General features: G+C 41.8%; 1 protein-coding gene across 1 annotated transcript in view; it reads right to left on the minus strand.

Annotated features, from left to right (window-relative positions):
• NUAK1 (NUAK family kinase 1) overlaps positions 1–16631 on the minus strand; it is a 70486-nt gene that overhangs the window by 12985 nt on the left and 40870 nt on the right. The window contains exons 3-4 of the mRNA XM_018080672.2: positions 11622–11742; positions 916–1067 (exon numbers count right to left, since the gene is read on the minus strand). Of these exons, the coding sequence (XP_017936161.2) occupies positions 916–1067; positions 11622–11742 (273 nt within the window). The remainder of the gene's footprint in view (positions 1–915; positions 1068–11621; positions 11743–16631) is intronic.

Below are 16631 nucleotides of genomic sequence, written 5' to 3' on the forward strand. Positions count from 1 at the left end.
GATTGGAGGAGTTAAAATCCTGAAGGACTGGAAACGTTAGAGATGGAAGCAAACAAGCTGGCTTTAAATCAGAGTCTTCTTTAAAGAAATTTAGCAAAATCAACTGCACCAGGAATGGCACTGCAGCTTTTCAGCACTGCGCAGTGAGGACTTTGAAAACCCCCCCTGTTTATCAGAATTCAAGTAGAGATTTAAGTGTTAAAGAATTCAAATTAAAAAATTGTGTTAGGTGCTCATTGTATTTAGCTTCATACAAGTTTTGGCTCTATGAGGTTGGTTCATAAGCAGGGCTAGAAAGTCCATGATGACAGCCAGTCAGCTACCTTGGGTTTAATTGCTTAAACTGTCATTCCAAGTGGGTACCATGATGGATAAGGTCATTTGCAAATGGTATCTTTCTACATCATCTCCACTACATTTGAAAAAATTACTTTTATCTATCCAGAATGACTAAATGCTAAAGCTCATACGTGAACTTCATACCTTTCTCTTGGCTTTTTCTTTCATATACTGTATCTTCTATTCTAAAGTTGTTCATTAGTATATTCACATTGCAAACTATCATTTGTTTGAGTGCATTAATACAAATGCTGTAGAAGTTATATGGGATGCCTTCTCTAGCTCATGCTGGAATTTTTGTTTTTTAATGTCAGGAGAACCATTTCAAAGGCAAAAATGCAATGTAGGGCTAAAGTAAGGGAGTGGCTGGTATCTGCCATAACACAGGAAAACATCATTAGTCTTCAAAAACAGGCACTAGTTCAGTGTTGCACTTTTAATGAAGATCTCCTGCTGTACTGATAAAATCACATGCTCTGATACTTAATAATGAATGTTGTTGACTCAGACATGCTTTGAAATATGTCAGTAATCAGCCTTCAAATAGCATTTTTTAATATTAAATCCTTTGCTCACCTTGTGGCAGTAATGTACAGCAGAGACTATTTGTCGAAAGAAGTGTCTTGTCTCTCTTTCACTTAATCGCCGCCTCTCACTGATGTAATCATACAACTCTCCTTTACTTGCATACTCCATGATGATCACAATCTTATCTTTATTTTCAAACACTGTACAGAATAAAAGAAAAGAAAAAAACACCACAGTTGATCCAACATTTGAAAACTGACACTTTAAAGAGTGAAGACGACTCGGGATGTCTGAACACATCCTACATCACCACTGAAGCCTGGAAATACGTACCTATCCCACTGCAAAAAGCAAGTTCCAAAGCTACTTTCTACCAGAGGAAGTTTACATCATCTCAGACCAAGAGAAGAAGTTGAGGCTGTCTTCACTTTGATATGGCTACACGAAGGAAGCTCTTTGCCTCAACAATATGGGGTCAAAGGGTGGCAAAGTCAACTTGATCCTAGTGAGGTAGGTAGATACTTGTGCCAGTGAGGTAGGTAGATACTTGTGCCAGTGACACCTGAATACTAGCTCCTGCTCCAACAGGGACTTCCTCTTACCAGTAGCCCTCTTGAAGCCATAGAACAGAAGCAAACTGGAGCCCTCACATCATTTGGAAAGGGTTAATAGAAGGTATAATAAATTCTTGTCTTCTATGACTGTTTGATACAGGATTGCCATTTGGCTTACAATTGCTGTTGGCTGGCCTTCACCTACCATCAAAATCCAACAAGTGAACTCATACACATGTCCTCTTCCACACCAGTGCTGTGCAACAGCACGGTTGGCATGGACGCTTGAGCTAGCTGTGGCTGCAACATCACCAGAGCTGTACAGCTCTTCTCAGTATGGCTCTGTGCCCTACCTCATGTACCCAACTCATCCTCAAGCTTACTTATCTCCTGCCACCACTTCATGTCCCACTGCACGCCTCAGATGGCACGCTGTAATCCTCTGTCACTCGCGCAGAGCCGGCAGCAGTGCACGACTCTGACGTAAGCAGTGCAAGGAAAATTCGTCTAATACACATCATGACCTGAGTCTTCTTTGGGGCTAAGAGTACTCTGTGTCACATGCTGTCAAGGACTTCACTGTGAGTGGCAGATAACTAATACTTAATCTGGTAAAACAGGCTGTTAGTTTGGAATTGCTGTAATGCCCTGGCTGCTACATAGTTCTTCCCTTCTGTCACCGAAAATCCACTGCAACCCACTGGAAACTTCCTGCACCTGCCATAAATAGCCACTGCTAGATGAAAACATGGTAATTTTCCTTTTCTTTTTATCTGTGGCAGCAGCCTGCTGAGGCTAGGTTACACTAGCAGCAAGGCACCTACAAATTAATGAGGTTAAAGGGTTTATTACAAATGGATGCTAGTTTTGACCAGCCCTACTGGAATGATGCCTTCCTATAGCTCTTCAGTAAAGCTCAGCCAGTAGTCCTTAGTGATTTAAAAAAAAAACCAAAATCAACCTTCAGCTTTTGCAGTGAAATGCGAAGCTGCCTCTCTCAACACACAGATTTTTGCTTCTCTTAGGCTTTGTCTCATGTCCTCTCACACCTTGTCACTCAAATCTACAAGCCAAAGCCTTTGCAGTTCCCTCTAACACCCTTGAACCCCAGCCAAGCAGCTCTGATAAAAGGGAGAGCAAACAGCCAGATAAAATTGGCTGCTTACTTGTCTGCTGGCCTCACTGTACCCCGAAGCAGAGGCTCCTGCAAGTGATTACATCCTATGTGCATCCTCATTAGCAATAAACTTCAGAAACTGGACGAGCTGTCTCTGGATGGATTATACATACAGTATCCTCTCCAAGAATGACAGGCTGATATTGTCTGGGAAAAACTGAACGTGCCCCGTGTCATATAGGGAAGTGCTGTGGTGTGTTATCAGTAAAGGGTAAGGCACACATTTGTTTCTCTGAGCTTGGAAAGGCTTGTTAGGTATATGTTTGTTTAAGAAGGCAAAAAGAAATGTTTTCAGTAAGCTGAGACAAATCACTAAAAACGCTCTTATTTAAGAGATCTGCTTTAAAACAAACTAACAACACAACAACAACAACAAAAAATCCCCACTCCCCCCCAAAACCCAGCTGATTCCATGAGTTAGGGCTTATTGTATCATGCACATACAAGTGAAGCTGCCACATGGTACTAATGATCTCAGTGCACTTTCATGGGAGTACACATCCCAAGCAGTTCCAACCGAGGACCACCCTCAGCTATAGGCTCTTCCCACCCCACTCCCCCAGCTGCTGATGCCCTACCAGGTGTTCAGTGCTGCTGATGACAGTAACAGCAGTAACAGCCCTGCCACGATGGAGCATTCTTACAGCCTGTTTTAGTTAAAATTTTGCCTGCATCACTCAGTCATGAGAGCTTTCTCAAATCATCCTTGATGTTCAGAAGTTTTAAATTCCAAAACCTAATTTTTTTGACTCAAATTCACCATATTAATACAAGTCCTAATCCAGATATATTTTCCAACATTTCTAGAGAAATGAGGTGGAAAGCACTTCATTTGGAGGAATGAGCATTTAAAGGCATTTTCCATTTCAAATTTTGTCTTATGCCCTCTAGGAAACTGAGATAATACCTTCAAATTGAATTTAGGAAAGCATAAATCACTGTTCCAAATTTCAAATTTTTGTCATAGAGCCATGCTAGAATAGATGAGAATAGAATCATCTCAGTAACTCATATTCCACTTTCAGTTTACCAGCACACTTGGGACAAATTGGCACATTCTCCTTCATGAGGGAGCATTGTGAGAGCGAAACTATCCTTGAACTTAAATGACATTACAGAGGCCTCCTCACCATCATCATAGCTGAATGATTACAGAATTAAACAGCAATTAATTTCTCTGCCAAGTGGCAGAGATGAATGGGGAGGTATTTTTTCACAACTGCTTCATTTCAGCTCAGAGCATCTCCATCATACCAGCTGAATCTCATGAGAGGGCACACAGCTACTTTCCTGCAGAGAGCGAACTGAACAGCAGACAAAAAAATCTAAGATGAGAGCTGCCACTGAAGGAAGAGGAAGTTGAAAGGCAGTGGAATTTATGTCTATACACACACGTAATCTTAAAGAGGAACTCGGTGGTCAAAACTATCAGGGATGTGACAGAGTGGTATTCTGGCAAGTCTCAGACCATCAGCCAAGAACACCATGAATTTCCACAGTAGTATTTAGGATGTCAGGCAGGTTTCACACAGGCACTTCTGAATTTCCCTTCTGAGCACAGCATGTAGTTTTACAAATCTATGCTCAAGAAAGCCTTGTGGGCAATGGCTGGGGGAAGAGAGTGGGGCATTAATTAAATGCTGGATTGACTTACTGCAAATAATAATGAGGTAATAAATATCCCGCCCTGTTAGCACCTGGGCTGTAACCTACAGGCTGATGACAGACGTATCGTTTCCATATAGGTTCTGGGACTGCATGGTTCACTCTTTGTTTTTGTTGCAGATGATTTATTACCTGCCATCCTACTGCATATTCATTCCAAAGCTCACCCCCACCTAGAAGTGTGCCTGAATCCTGGCTGCACCTACTGCCAACGGAGAAACGTGGCTTTGGCAGGATGCTCCACCCCAGGAACATCCTACAGCGTGTTACTGCTGGGACGGCCGTGTTGTACAAGGCTGCTCCACAACTCTGAGCAAGGTCAAGGGAAGGAGGGAGGTTATATATAAATAAGGTGGGGCTGCTCTAGCTTCTTTCAAACGATCGATACTCTGCAAACAGCTGGCCAAATAAGTGGAGAACTGTCAGTAAGAACTGTCGCTATCAACACCCAGACATGGATAGCAGGAGAGATGGCCTGTCAATCAAAAATCAAGAGATAGGGGTTGCTTAGATACGAGGCATGAGCACCACATATTAGAGGAAACAGCAGCAGGAGAAATGCTTGCTGTGTGTCATTTATTTCTGAGCCACTGTGTTTATTTTCACCACTCTGCAAGCTGAGTTATACTGAGAGAGCTGCAGCAAGGCCTTGATGTGGTGGGAGGGCTGCTGCACTACCTCAGCCATAGTGGTCAAGTGGTATAGGGGAGGGTAGTGGTTGCAAATCGCTAGTATTCCTCTGCAGACACAGCCTGCCAGTTGAAGAATTGACTTCTGAGATGCCTACACTTCCATGTGGCCACAGGGGAGGAAGCAGGGATAGCACTGTGAGAGCACATCAGGAACCAGGAACGGCATGTACCACAAGGTGTGAGGAATGTGATTGTATCCCCAGGAGATGAGCAGAGTACTGTGTTAATGTACTAGGAAACTGGTCACAGCAATGTGAAGAAGCAGAATTTTCCAGTGGGATACAAGCTTGCTTGGGCTTAGTCTGTTCACCCCAAGAGCCTTGGCAACCCAAGCAGCAAAGGGTGCTTAACATGCAGTGGTCAAAGAAAGGTTTCTTACAACTTCTCTAATGTGTTTGTTTGTTTATTTCTTTTTTTAAAATGACAGAAAAAAAGTTCTACACTTCTAGGCTGATAATTGAAGCCAAATCTGCTGGCTTCAGAGCTCATTGAAGAATATAAATGTGAAACTGGGAAAGGACTTCACTTCTCACTATCAAAGACATATCTGAGACAAAGTACATTTTGTAACATCAACAATCTGTCTCTTTCACAGGTTGTTCTACTACAGCAATAATTCTTGGATATAATGTCTCCACTTATTTATATTTAGAGGCTGTTAAATTATGAACTCAGCTCCTATCTACAGCTTCCCATTTTCTGAATAGCGCTGGTTGTGTTGGGATCTCTTGCTCATCAGCACTCTTCTTTTCAACCCTACTGCCAAATTCTTCCCTTTAGCTACACTGAAGTCACCTCCTCTTAAATTCACGGGACATACTCGCTATCCTTCTTAAATGCTAAGATGTGCTTCACCCTAAAATTGTTGAAAGCCCACATGAGCATGGTTGTGCAAACATCGGTCAGAAAGATTCAACGGTACGTTGTGCACTTCTCTATTAGGACAGTTCAATTTGGATTTACTACCAAATTTAAAAAGCAAAACAAAGCAGAAGGCTTTTGCCCTTCCTCCAAGCTTATAGGATACTAAAGTTAGAGCGAGTGCCGACAACGGGGGGGTACATTCCCCCCCCCCCCTTAATGGACTACCTCCTCGTGGGCTGATTCCATTTGGTTTACATGTAACCCTGGGGTAAGGATTTTAGTTTGTTAGTTTAAGAGGGGCGGCCAATCTCTTTGCACTGGAACCATTTGAATTCTCCTCATGCCTTTGCTCTCTATCAGAGCAATCTCCTAAATTAGTTCCAGTATGTTGACATTCCTTCCATCTGGTGTCTTTCCATTCAGCGGTATTTTTATTACTCTCCTAACAGCCGCAGACAGAAGTACCTTTCCACTGCTACAAAATGCTCTTTTATTAAAGGTCAGCCAAATCAAAAGAACAAGTGAGTTTGTTTTTAATTTTGGAGATGCAGACTAGAATAACCTTTTCATTCAGAAAAGTCATGTATGACCCAATTACCTCCCTTGTGTAATAAGGCTTGAATTATTCTTCAAAAAGACATGTGAGTACTGAAAACGGTCTTTTACCTTAGAAATTCAGCCTGATGCAACTTCCATGTTCTTGACTGCTTTGAAAGCTTTAGAGCCCCTTGGCATGCTTTTTATTTGGCTTTTTTTTTTTTTGTAGTAGTAGTAGTATTTTATTAATAGAGCATACAGCAGTCATGAAAATATCCAAGGTCCAATGAGAATGTGTATTTATGTGTATGCATACACATAAATTTACACATATGCTTAATTATACTTGAAGATAGCAAGATGTATAGTAGATGTTTTAATGCTAAGCTTGCATTAAATCATTTTCCTGAATTATGGACTTATTCAGCCAAATTGCACCTCTTTTTAAATTAAAGGAATGTAGTTAAGATCCTGCAATAATATTTTTAAATCAGACAGCATGCTATAATTTACTCCCCAGCGAGAAGATTAAATCAGAATGAGAACCATTATCCTTGGTGAGGTAGTTTCTTAGAGAGCGAGACTGAGGATATGCAGATTGTGATGGTTTACTCTTTAAAAAGGAAGGAAAAGTGACAGTTGCTAATTTGGCCACAATAACATGTTACGCTAATTGTCTTTTGTTTCAGCAAAGAACACAAGAGCTAATTCCCCTTTTTTTAAATTATGATTAAAAGTGTCAAGCAAATATTTACATTGCAGTGGGACGATTGTGTAAATGGGAATATAGAAATAAATTTCATCACTGCTTGCAATCATTTTGACATCTGAATTGGACCTGTCAGTGATCTCCCACATTTGAGTTTATGTCACGTCTGACAAAGCGCAGTTTAGGCAATCACCCTGAATGACAGGAAATTCATAAAGCTGGGGTATGGTAACTAAAGAGTTAAGTTTATTTATTCTTGTTTCATTACTATCGCCAGACACTTGAAATATTACTTTATGTTCTTGGATGTTATCAACTGAAAACAAAGGGAATAAAGCACTCGAAGGTCAAAAGCCTACATAATTAGAGGAAATCAATTAGAAATGTGGTTAAATAGTATCACTGCTGAAGTACTTTCTCTTGGCCAAACAAAAAAAAATAGAATCACTTCAGCTTTCCACCTTCCATCCTTCTTGATTACAGCCCAGTCATCCATGTAATGTTTTAAGGGACTTTTGACTTTTTCAGGTGTTTTGCACACAGAAGGGGTGGGGTCATTAGGCACCAAAGTTTGTTTTGATTATGTCTGAAAGCCGGGAGATAGCAGGGCTGGGATAGAGGCTGGTATTTTCTCCCCAGAACTGTCAGCCTGAGACACATAACCGTCCTGCCCCTGCACAAACCCGACAGGGGCGTGAGCTGCCGCTCCGGTCCCTGGCTGCCTGTCCCTCCAGAGGTGCGTGTTGCAGCCGATGGTGGGGGACACTGGACTGAGCCAGTGCTGCTGCAGGGGATGCAGCTCCTCAGCAATGGTTCATGTCACACACCTTGCCAGCTGCCACCCAGGCAGATTTTTGGCAATGCAGATGTTTTTGCTGATGACACGGTGACTTGACTGACACAATTCAAGGAGCCCCACACTGGAGACAGGCCTATGTGTGTCTGAAACATCAAGTGTGTGTTTATTTTTTCTTGCATGAAATCTGGCACAAAATGTGAGACTGAACAAGTATTTGGCAAGTAAGATGAGTATCCTGGAATATTTTGCCACTGCCATTACACACTGTCAGATCTTCTTCCATTGCCTTTGGGATTTGAAAGTATAGAAGAACTGAACCAGTTTCCTGACTAACCAAAGCATGCAACCTAGCTAAAGCCATTGTGGACTGGCAGACACGTGACAGAGAATCTCTGTGCTTTTTCTTAAGGGTACCAAAAACGCAACCTAAAAATAAAAAAAGTAAGAAGTACATCTTACTCAGGAAATCCATATTTCTTGCCTTGTGGATGCAAAGGGTCCAGCACCATTATAAGCATTCTGGCCCCAACCCAGCCAAGCACTTCAGCACGTGCTTTTCTTCAGTTACTTGTTTACGCTAATGCCATCGTGTTCCCTCGGCACCAAAATGTGACCCTAATATTTATTCATTCTTCAGGGAATATCTTTATTAAACTATTTCTACAATCACGTTAGCTGTTCATTTTTAAGTGCATATAGCAAATGGCCAAGACTTCTCTGTATGCTTATGCTGACCAAGGACAACTTTTTCAGCACAGAAACAGTCATGTAGACAACTGTAGTTCACACTACAAGGACTCAAGAGCTCACTCCTGAATGTAGCAAGCCTAACTTCACCCTCATGATTGGCCTAACATGTGTTTAAATGTTTGCAGAATTGGGTCTGATGTTCTTTCCCTGGTTTAAGTTTTATAAAGTACTGCCAGATGAGATAGATTTTGCACTCAGGCTACCCCTGGAAAAATATGTTAGCTCTTAAAGGCTTTATTATAAAATCCTGGAGTTTTCAAGGCAAGAAAGAAATAGGGCAGGGGAAGGGGGGGTCAGGGGAGAGACAGACAGATGAATGGACAGAGACATTATTCTATAAATTAAAATTTATATGCTGAAATCAGAACACTGCCAGCAAAGCCAGCTTCATGTATCCACTCCCTTTCAAGGAGTTTAAAGTCACTTGAAAGAGCACTTCCCTCACAGCCATACTCAACAGATTGCCAATTACAGTCCTGCTGAGAGAATGGAATTTCTTTGGAGTCACAACGGTACATCTGCCCTCACAGTAAGAGGGAAGGTACACGTCTTTTGATTAGATTACAAAAAAGATCTCTAAACTGGAAAGCTTTGTCTCCACATATTTGAATTAGCTTGGTATCAAAAAAAAAAGATAAGTTTGTGTTTAAATCAAGTTGACAAATTCAGAGGTTAATTGCTCCTAAGCAGGAAGGTCAAAAGGATACCTAAACAGGGATGCTACTTAAAGAAAACATGTTTGTAAATGCAATACAAAGAACTTCCAAAGATATTACAGGAAGATACAGCATTGTCCATGGTAAGTGTATCTGTGCACCTACTGAAAGCGCTGTCAGACTTGCAGTGGCAGTCTGAAAACCTACAGTAACAATCTGTGAGAGAGGAGAAAAATATCTCTGGGGTGGCTTCAATTTAAAAGTTAAGCATCTGATCTAAGTTAGTCAGCTAGACTCCATCTATAATCAACAGGAGCCTCCAATATGTCATTTATCCCACCTATCTGAAAAAACATCTCCCAGGAGGAAGCCAGCATCTGTGAAGATGCTGATCCCTCTTGACTAGAGAGGGACTCTTCAGACTTGTAGCATACACCAACTGCATAAATGATGGATCACTTAAATTTGGCAAGATTAAGCCCATCTCTCAGGATTTACTGACTTCATCATTTTGTGTCAGGGGATAGCAATATTATCACTCTTTATGCATCACTCAAGAGGAACAGCCATGTGTTTAAAATCCAGCTTCAAGAGGCTACAAATACTTCAGTCCTAGATGTAGTCCCTTAACTTCACTACAAGTATCCTTCAGCTTATAATGAAGCATGTATATAAGGATCCCTGAGCTCACATCCTTACCTCTGGGCAGTATGTGACTGGTCCTGTGGGTTCAGTTGCACAACACATCTTCCCAGTGCTACCACATCTAAGTTACAGCATTGGCTGCTAAAGGCCAAGTACTGACTGACTGCTTGGAAAATAAACCATCACCTGACATAGGTGCTCATCCTCCTACAGACAGGATGAACTCTCTATCGTGGAGCTTGACTGGGTCTGCTGCAGAAGCACTGCTCCTCCCTCCCGCAGGGCCAGAGGAGGAAGTTTTGCTCTCACAGAACTTTATTGTCTGCTTCCTAAAAATGCTGTAATCTTTTTAACTTTTACAAATGTTTTAACTCAGTAAAAACTATTTAAAGTAAGGATGAGAAGGGCAATTGGTCAAAGGACCACAGCATGCTTAATCTTTTTTCTTTCCAAGTTCCCGTCCACATTTGAAGTAACTTTTGTTCCATTTGCAACCCACATGCTGACACAGCATCCCTCCCCTTTTCTGTTCCCAGATCCTTTTATGAGTTTATTCAATAAAAAGACAGATACTCATCTCTTTTCAAGTACCAGAACATGCTTTTGAATAACTCAATATGCGATACTGTAACAGTACGCCAAGACAGCCCTTGTTTTAATCAGTTGTCTCAACTCTCCGAGCAGAGCTGCCATACACTTATCATCACCTTGTGCATTTACCTCACGTCTGTGTAAACATGTAGGGCTAAATTCAAGCTGCCTGCTCTGCATACAGGAGAAGATGTGATTTCCAGGGACAAGGTAGCCCGACCCAGGTCCCTCTGAACCTCTGGAATCTACAACGTGGGTCCACCACGCAGCCACTCTCCTTGCAGCAACAGACCTTTGGGCCGGTGTCTTTTAGCACGCACCCAGCCCGAATCTCTCAGCTAGTGCTGGGATGTTACTTGAGGAAGAAAGAAAGGAAGGAAGGAAGGAAGGAGGAAGAGATTTTACTACAGAGTGACACTTTATGAATATATAAACAAACAAACTGGCAAATCAGGGAGGAATGCCCCTGGCTTCCTGTTCCTTGCTGTAAGACTAGGGAGCAGCTCCGGGAGGCAGGAATTAGCAGGTTTCCCAGCTGTGTCCCAGGAAGAAAGGAGTTAGAGGGGGAAGGCGGGATAAGGAAACAGGACTGATAAGCCAGCGACCAGACTGACAGGAAAGTGTGAGAAGGTGGATAGGAAATGGATGCTGGGATTCAGGGGGAAAAGCAGCAACGGCAACTGGCAAGTAAGGGAGGACCAAAGTCCTAGAGCAGATAAGATCAGCCTTGTGCAGTCCAGGGAAAATAAAGCATACAAGGACTGGTTTAGGGGCTGGGAACAGAAACAGACATCAGGCTGGTTCAAGAGTGAGGATGAAATGAAACTGAACTGTCCAATGAGAGCAAGGAGATGAGGTGATACATGCCACAATTACCCACCTGCCACGGACGCAGTGCTTCACTCACACAGAAAGAAGCTCTTCCAAGCAAAGGGTTATGCACCTGTGAAACACTGGTAGCTCAGAGGGAAGGTAGTGCTCAAAGCAGTCTCGTTGGTAAGGGATGGGTTACACTAGGAGTAGGAGTTTGTTTGGTGCACCATCTCAAGAAACATGAACATCAGGTCTGCAAGAACGTAACAGAGCACTCAGAGAGGAAAATGACATTCACTAACCTTCATATATGGTGATGATATGAGGGTGGCTGAGGGATGACATGATCTCAATCTCCCGTCTGATGTGAACCATATCTTGTTCATCCTTAATTTTGTCCTTACGAATGGATTTTATTGCAACCTATAAATTCAGGAAATCAAGTATTATTCTTAGAACTGAACAGATGCATCTAATCCATTAAGAAGAGTTCAAAAAATAAAATACAGATGTTAGATGTTGGCAGAATGGAATGACCAAAACAAAGTTTTCAAACACAAACCTCCATGCCCCAGCTCCCTCATTTTATAGCAATAAATACACTCTCATTACAGTAATGGGTGACATGAAGTTTTAGAGTCTTCAGGTCTTAAGACTTCACTGAGGGGGAACACAGCACTTCTTGCAAGGATCTCTGTGCCAGCCTAAGTACTCTCCTTTTGAGGCAAATGGCAAAACTTCCAAGAGATTTCAATGAGCAGTACATTTGCTAAGACATGACTGCATCTGAAAATTTCAAGCAGAAGCTTTGGAGACAATTTCTCAGAAACAAGGTTGAGATCTCTGAAGAAACAGAGGGAGGGAATCCAGGGTGCTGATTATGTATTGGTATTTGTCCATGTTAATACATAGAGGATCCCATTAACACAGGTTAGTCCATAGTTCTCTAAAAGCAGGCAAACTGTTTAGGAATTATGACTTATTCAAAAATCAGAAAAAATAAATCTTTGAAATTCACATCTAAACTCGTCCTCATATAAACCCAAGACTTTCAGATCAGCACTTATGAAATCGCTGCAAAACCATATCCTTCCTGCATCCTTCCTCAATCAGCAACCTTTTTTACAAGCATATCGTGTGACTCGGTATCTTTCCAAAAGGCAGGGTGGGAACAGAGGAAGTGATAGCTAAACTTGCAATATAAATTCAAATTATAACAGTCCTTGTGAGTGTGTGTATGTGTGCTGCCTGTGAAAAAAGGGCTTATCTGAACACCACCACAAGTAATCGCGGAGGTCATCTCATGCCCTATGAGAAATGCAGAAGCCAACAATGCAGAGAAGCTTGTGGGAGAGGGAAGGTGAGGGCATTGTGCATACTGAATGGTAGCATGGCCTTTATTATACTCACTATTTACCCTGCTTTATTTTTGTAAGCCAGAGTTCAAGGAATAAATTACCAGCTAGCTTAAAAGCAACAATACATCTTTGAAAAACATCACTGACCTGCTGAGATGACCACCCTTTTATGGGTAAACCAAAATTGTGTCATTCTTTGCAGTCAACTACTGTGGACTTCTCCTGGGAAAACATTTGTAAATCTGTGATTTATGTGATTTTTCCCAGTTCCTCCAGAAAAGAAACTTTCACTGCCTACTTCAGTAATTGCAAGTGGCATGACCAGTATTGTTCTCATTATATGATGTAGCATCCAGGATATTGAAGAAACAAGGGAAAAACTTAAAATATTATAAGACTGAAATGTACACAAACAGGAGCCAGTTTAAAGGATCAGGTTTCCTACAAAGACTTCAATGCCAAAAAGCAACATTGTTCAAAAAAGCATTATGCACATGCCCCATCCCCTTGAATTCCCAAAGTTTGCAGCACGTGCTTAAAATCAAGCTCATGCTCATGTGCTCCCCTACTTTGAGACAGCAGTACAAAAAGAAGTCAATGGACAAATCGATTTGCAAATTAAAACCAAAACAATTCTATTCTTCCTCTTGACTCAAATATTTGGGATAAAGATTTTAACAGTAACAATATGACTACGGTCTTATTTACATGGCACATAATTCTAGAAAAGGTAATACAACAGATCTTAATTGAATGAGTGCCCAAGATAATCTCCAAGTAATTTTTGAGATGGAAAAGGCAACCAACTATAAAGATGACACTAGATTTTTCCCCCTTCCCACGTTTGCACTGGGACCGACTGCAAATGCAAATACACCCTGTCTACAGAAGGATGTGGGTGGCTCTTGGAGCAGCATGTGCATTCCTGCAAGAAATAAATATAGACATGGGTAAAAACACATTTTTTATTAAAAGACAGCCTTGTACTTGGCTCTGAGGAAGAATTTAAGAAGGGTTTCATTGTCTATACAACGAGGAGCAAATTCTTCCTCATTCAGGGCTGGTAAAGTAATAAGGCAGCCCAGAGGACATGCCAATCTCCTACTAACTTGACTCTGTGCTTCACAGGCAGGACTTCTGTACATCTACATATAATTAATGAATAATTGTATAAAGGAAAACATTTTTAGATACAAAAGTGCAAATGTGATTGAAAAGTGTGGCAGCACTTTGTAAATATATGTTTGGATTAATATTCTAATGCAACAGATGTGTTGCCTGGGAACATATTTTTCAATAGGACCAGAGAGTTTAGAGTCCCACAGTACATGCTGAAAAGTGGTTAAAAGGCACCTAGGAGCCTTAATTCGTAACAGCTATTCCTAAAAGTTTAACTGAATTTTGAAGATAGTACTTAACCTCCTGAAAGCATCACTTCCCAGTTGCCTGGGTACAATTCAACAGCCCAGTCAAAGTACTTGGGATTTTGTCAGTGACATCCAGGCTGCAAGGAAATATAAGGAAAGAATTCAAGCTGAACACATCTCTTGGGTTTTAACATTCAAGACTTTCTCTTCCCTCCCTCAGCTCCTTCAGCTCACAGTGACTAGCACCTGGAAACAAGGAAAGACAACTGGCAGGCATGAAATATCTTAACTCCAGTGGTGTAAATGGAGCCAGGGCAGCTGTAAGCATCCACCTGCCCACGGTCAGACCATCCCCTGCGATCCTGACAAATAGCAGGAGTGCTGTGGAGGAGGGAATGCCCCTTGTACAGTATCAGTATAAGTACTCCATAACTAAGCGAGGTTTACTTGCATATACTAATGAAATAGTATCACTGTCCATTTGCACAGCACGTGAGCATGCTCAAAACAGAGTGCAAGTATTTATTAATTAAACCTTGGTAGGCAAGTGGTGAAACACCACTATTCATCCACTTCTAGGAGATGAGGAAATCAGAACAGAAAGCTGATGTGACTCCTGAAGGAAACGAGGACAGCAGCGACAGCATTCGCTGTCTGCCTCTTCCTTCCAAACTGTGCAACACACCATGGAAGTTCAACAAACCCTCTGGTTATTAAAGGGTGATTTACCTTTCCCCACGTTCAGTTGCTGGTTTTCTCCTCAAAAAGAGCCTCATGAAAGCGAAAGGTTCTAAGGCATTGCAATAAATACTTTTTATCCCTTGGCATCTGCCTGGTGGCCTCCAAGATCCCCAAGTGGGCAGGCTCCACATTTCAAAGGCTACCAGGAGTGCACGGCCTTGCTGGTGACCTGGTCTGAAAGGCCAAACAGTGAGTGATTGCTGTCAGCAGGCTGTCACTGTCAGAGGTGGCATCCTAAAGCAGGATTAGTGGAGCAGCAGGACAGTGTTTGTTCCAGCTCTTCCCTTCTAAGAAAGGGATTTCTGCGAGCCAAGTGTCCTTCACCTGCATCAGTCTGCTCCAGACCATGTCAGCAGGGATACTCAGGCTCATGGCTACCGATGTGAAAGAAACAGCACAAACAAGAGAGCAGTCCAGTTGGGTTTTCTCAGTATTTCACGAAAACATTACAAATCATGAGCGCATTTGAGGTATTTATAATATCTCTCTCTATATATATATTTCATTGTTTTCATCTCTCTGAGCAAAACAAGACCCCTACCTGTATGTTATGGTATCAGACTGTAAAACAAGCCTCTCTTGCAGGTATTTTAAAATATCAAAAGTGTAACTTTTTTTCATTAAATGTATTTTTCTCAGAAACATATTCCAGCCAGTACGTTTTCAAAGTGGGCTTATGCTTTTAACACCAGACAGAGCTGGCTCAATTTTTCAAAACCCCACTTGCGGGACTGCTACATGATGAACCTGAATAACATAAGCATAATAACAAATAATCTCAATTGAGAAATACCTTATGAAAGAACTTGTTTGTTCATTCTTTAGGTCCTTTTCTTTCTTTCTTGACTGCTTACTTTCCTTTCTCTGAAAGCAACAGCTTCACTGTGTGCAACATCAAAATTTATTAAGGGTCACAGCTTATGAATCAAGAGTAGGGCAAACACAACATGCTTTTTTACATCAGCTACATTAACTACTCCAAATATTGCAGCTCAAGATCTGCAGAGAAAGTGTTGTTAGTCCCTCTGGTACTCTCAAAACACTGTACTTATACCTCTACCACACTTTCTCAATATATTTTACTGGGTTTAAGACTTAGATAATTTAATTATAGTATTTTTAGTAACTTTACTAGGGGAGGAATTTGTATTTTTCCTAGCTTCTTGTCTTAATGAGAATTTCAGATAACTCCAAGACCTTGCACTCAGAGTGTATAACATATCAGATTCCTAATAATGAAATCTTAAGCCTCTAACCCCAACAAAATAGGTTCAAGTTCACCCAAAACCCCTATAGACACAGTATTCAATCTGGCAAAACACTTTAGCACATGCCTAACTTCACACATGTGAGCAGGCCAGTGACTTTTGTGGGATAGCTCACACATGTGAAGTTAAATATATGCATAAGCACCAAGGTCAAAGCTCAAAACTAGGCCATGTGATGGTCCCTCTGGGAATCAATACTGGCTGTACACGCCAATAACGTCCTCGGTATCTCTCCTGCAGCTCTGATGGCTGCATGGTCCCACACATGGGGTCGGGGGGGAGAAAGACCATCAGAGATGGGCTGAAACCACCTCTGCCTGCATCGCCAGTTCTGGTACCAACCTCTGCTCAGAAGCAGGTAGAGACAATACCCTCCCCAAAACATACGGTAGAGGGGAGAGAAAGCAGGAGGTTGTGAGCCTTTAATATTGCCACGAATTTCCCAACAGCTCTGCACAAACATAGGCCCTGCCCCACTGCTGCTCTGCCTTCCAGAAGCAGATAGGAAAGAGGGAGCACAGCTTTTGGCTTCCCATCCCTCCATGAGTCAGCTTGCAAAGTTTGCTGGGCAGAAAGCG

The sequence above is a fragment of the Manacus vitellinus genome, unplaced genomic scaffold (genome assembly GCF_001715985.3).
Source record: "Manacus vitellinus isolate BGI_N305 unplaced genomic scaffold, ASM171598v3 scaffold_5_pilon, whole genome shotgun sequence".
In the NCBI taxonomy this organism is placed as follows: Eukaryota; Metazoa; Chordata; class Aves; order Passeriformes; family Pipridae; genus Manacus; species Manacus vitellinus.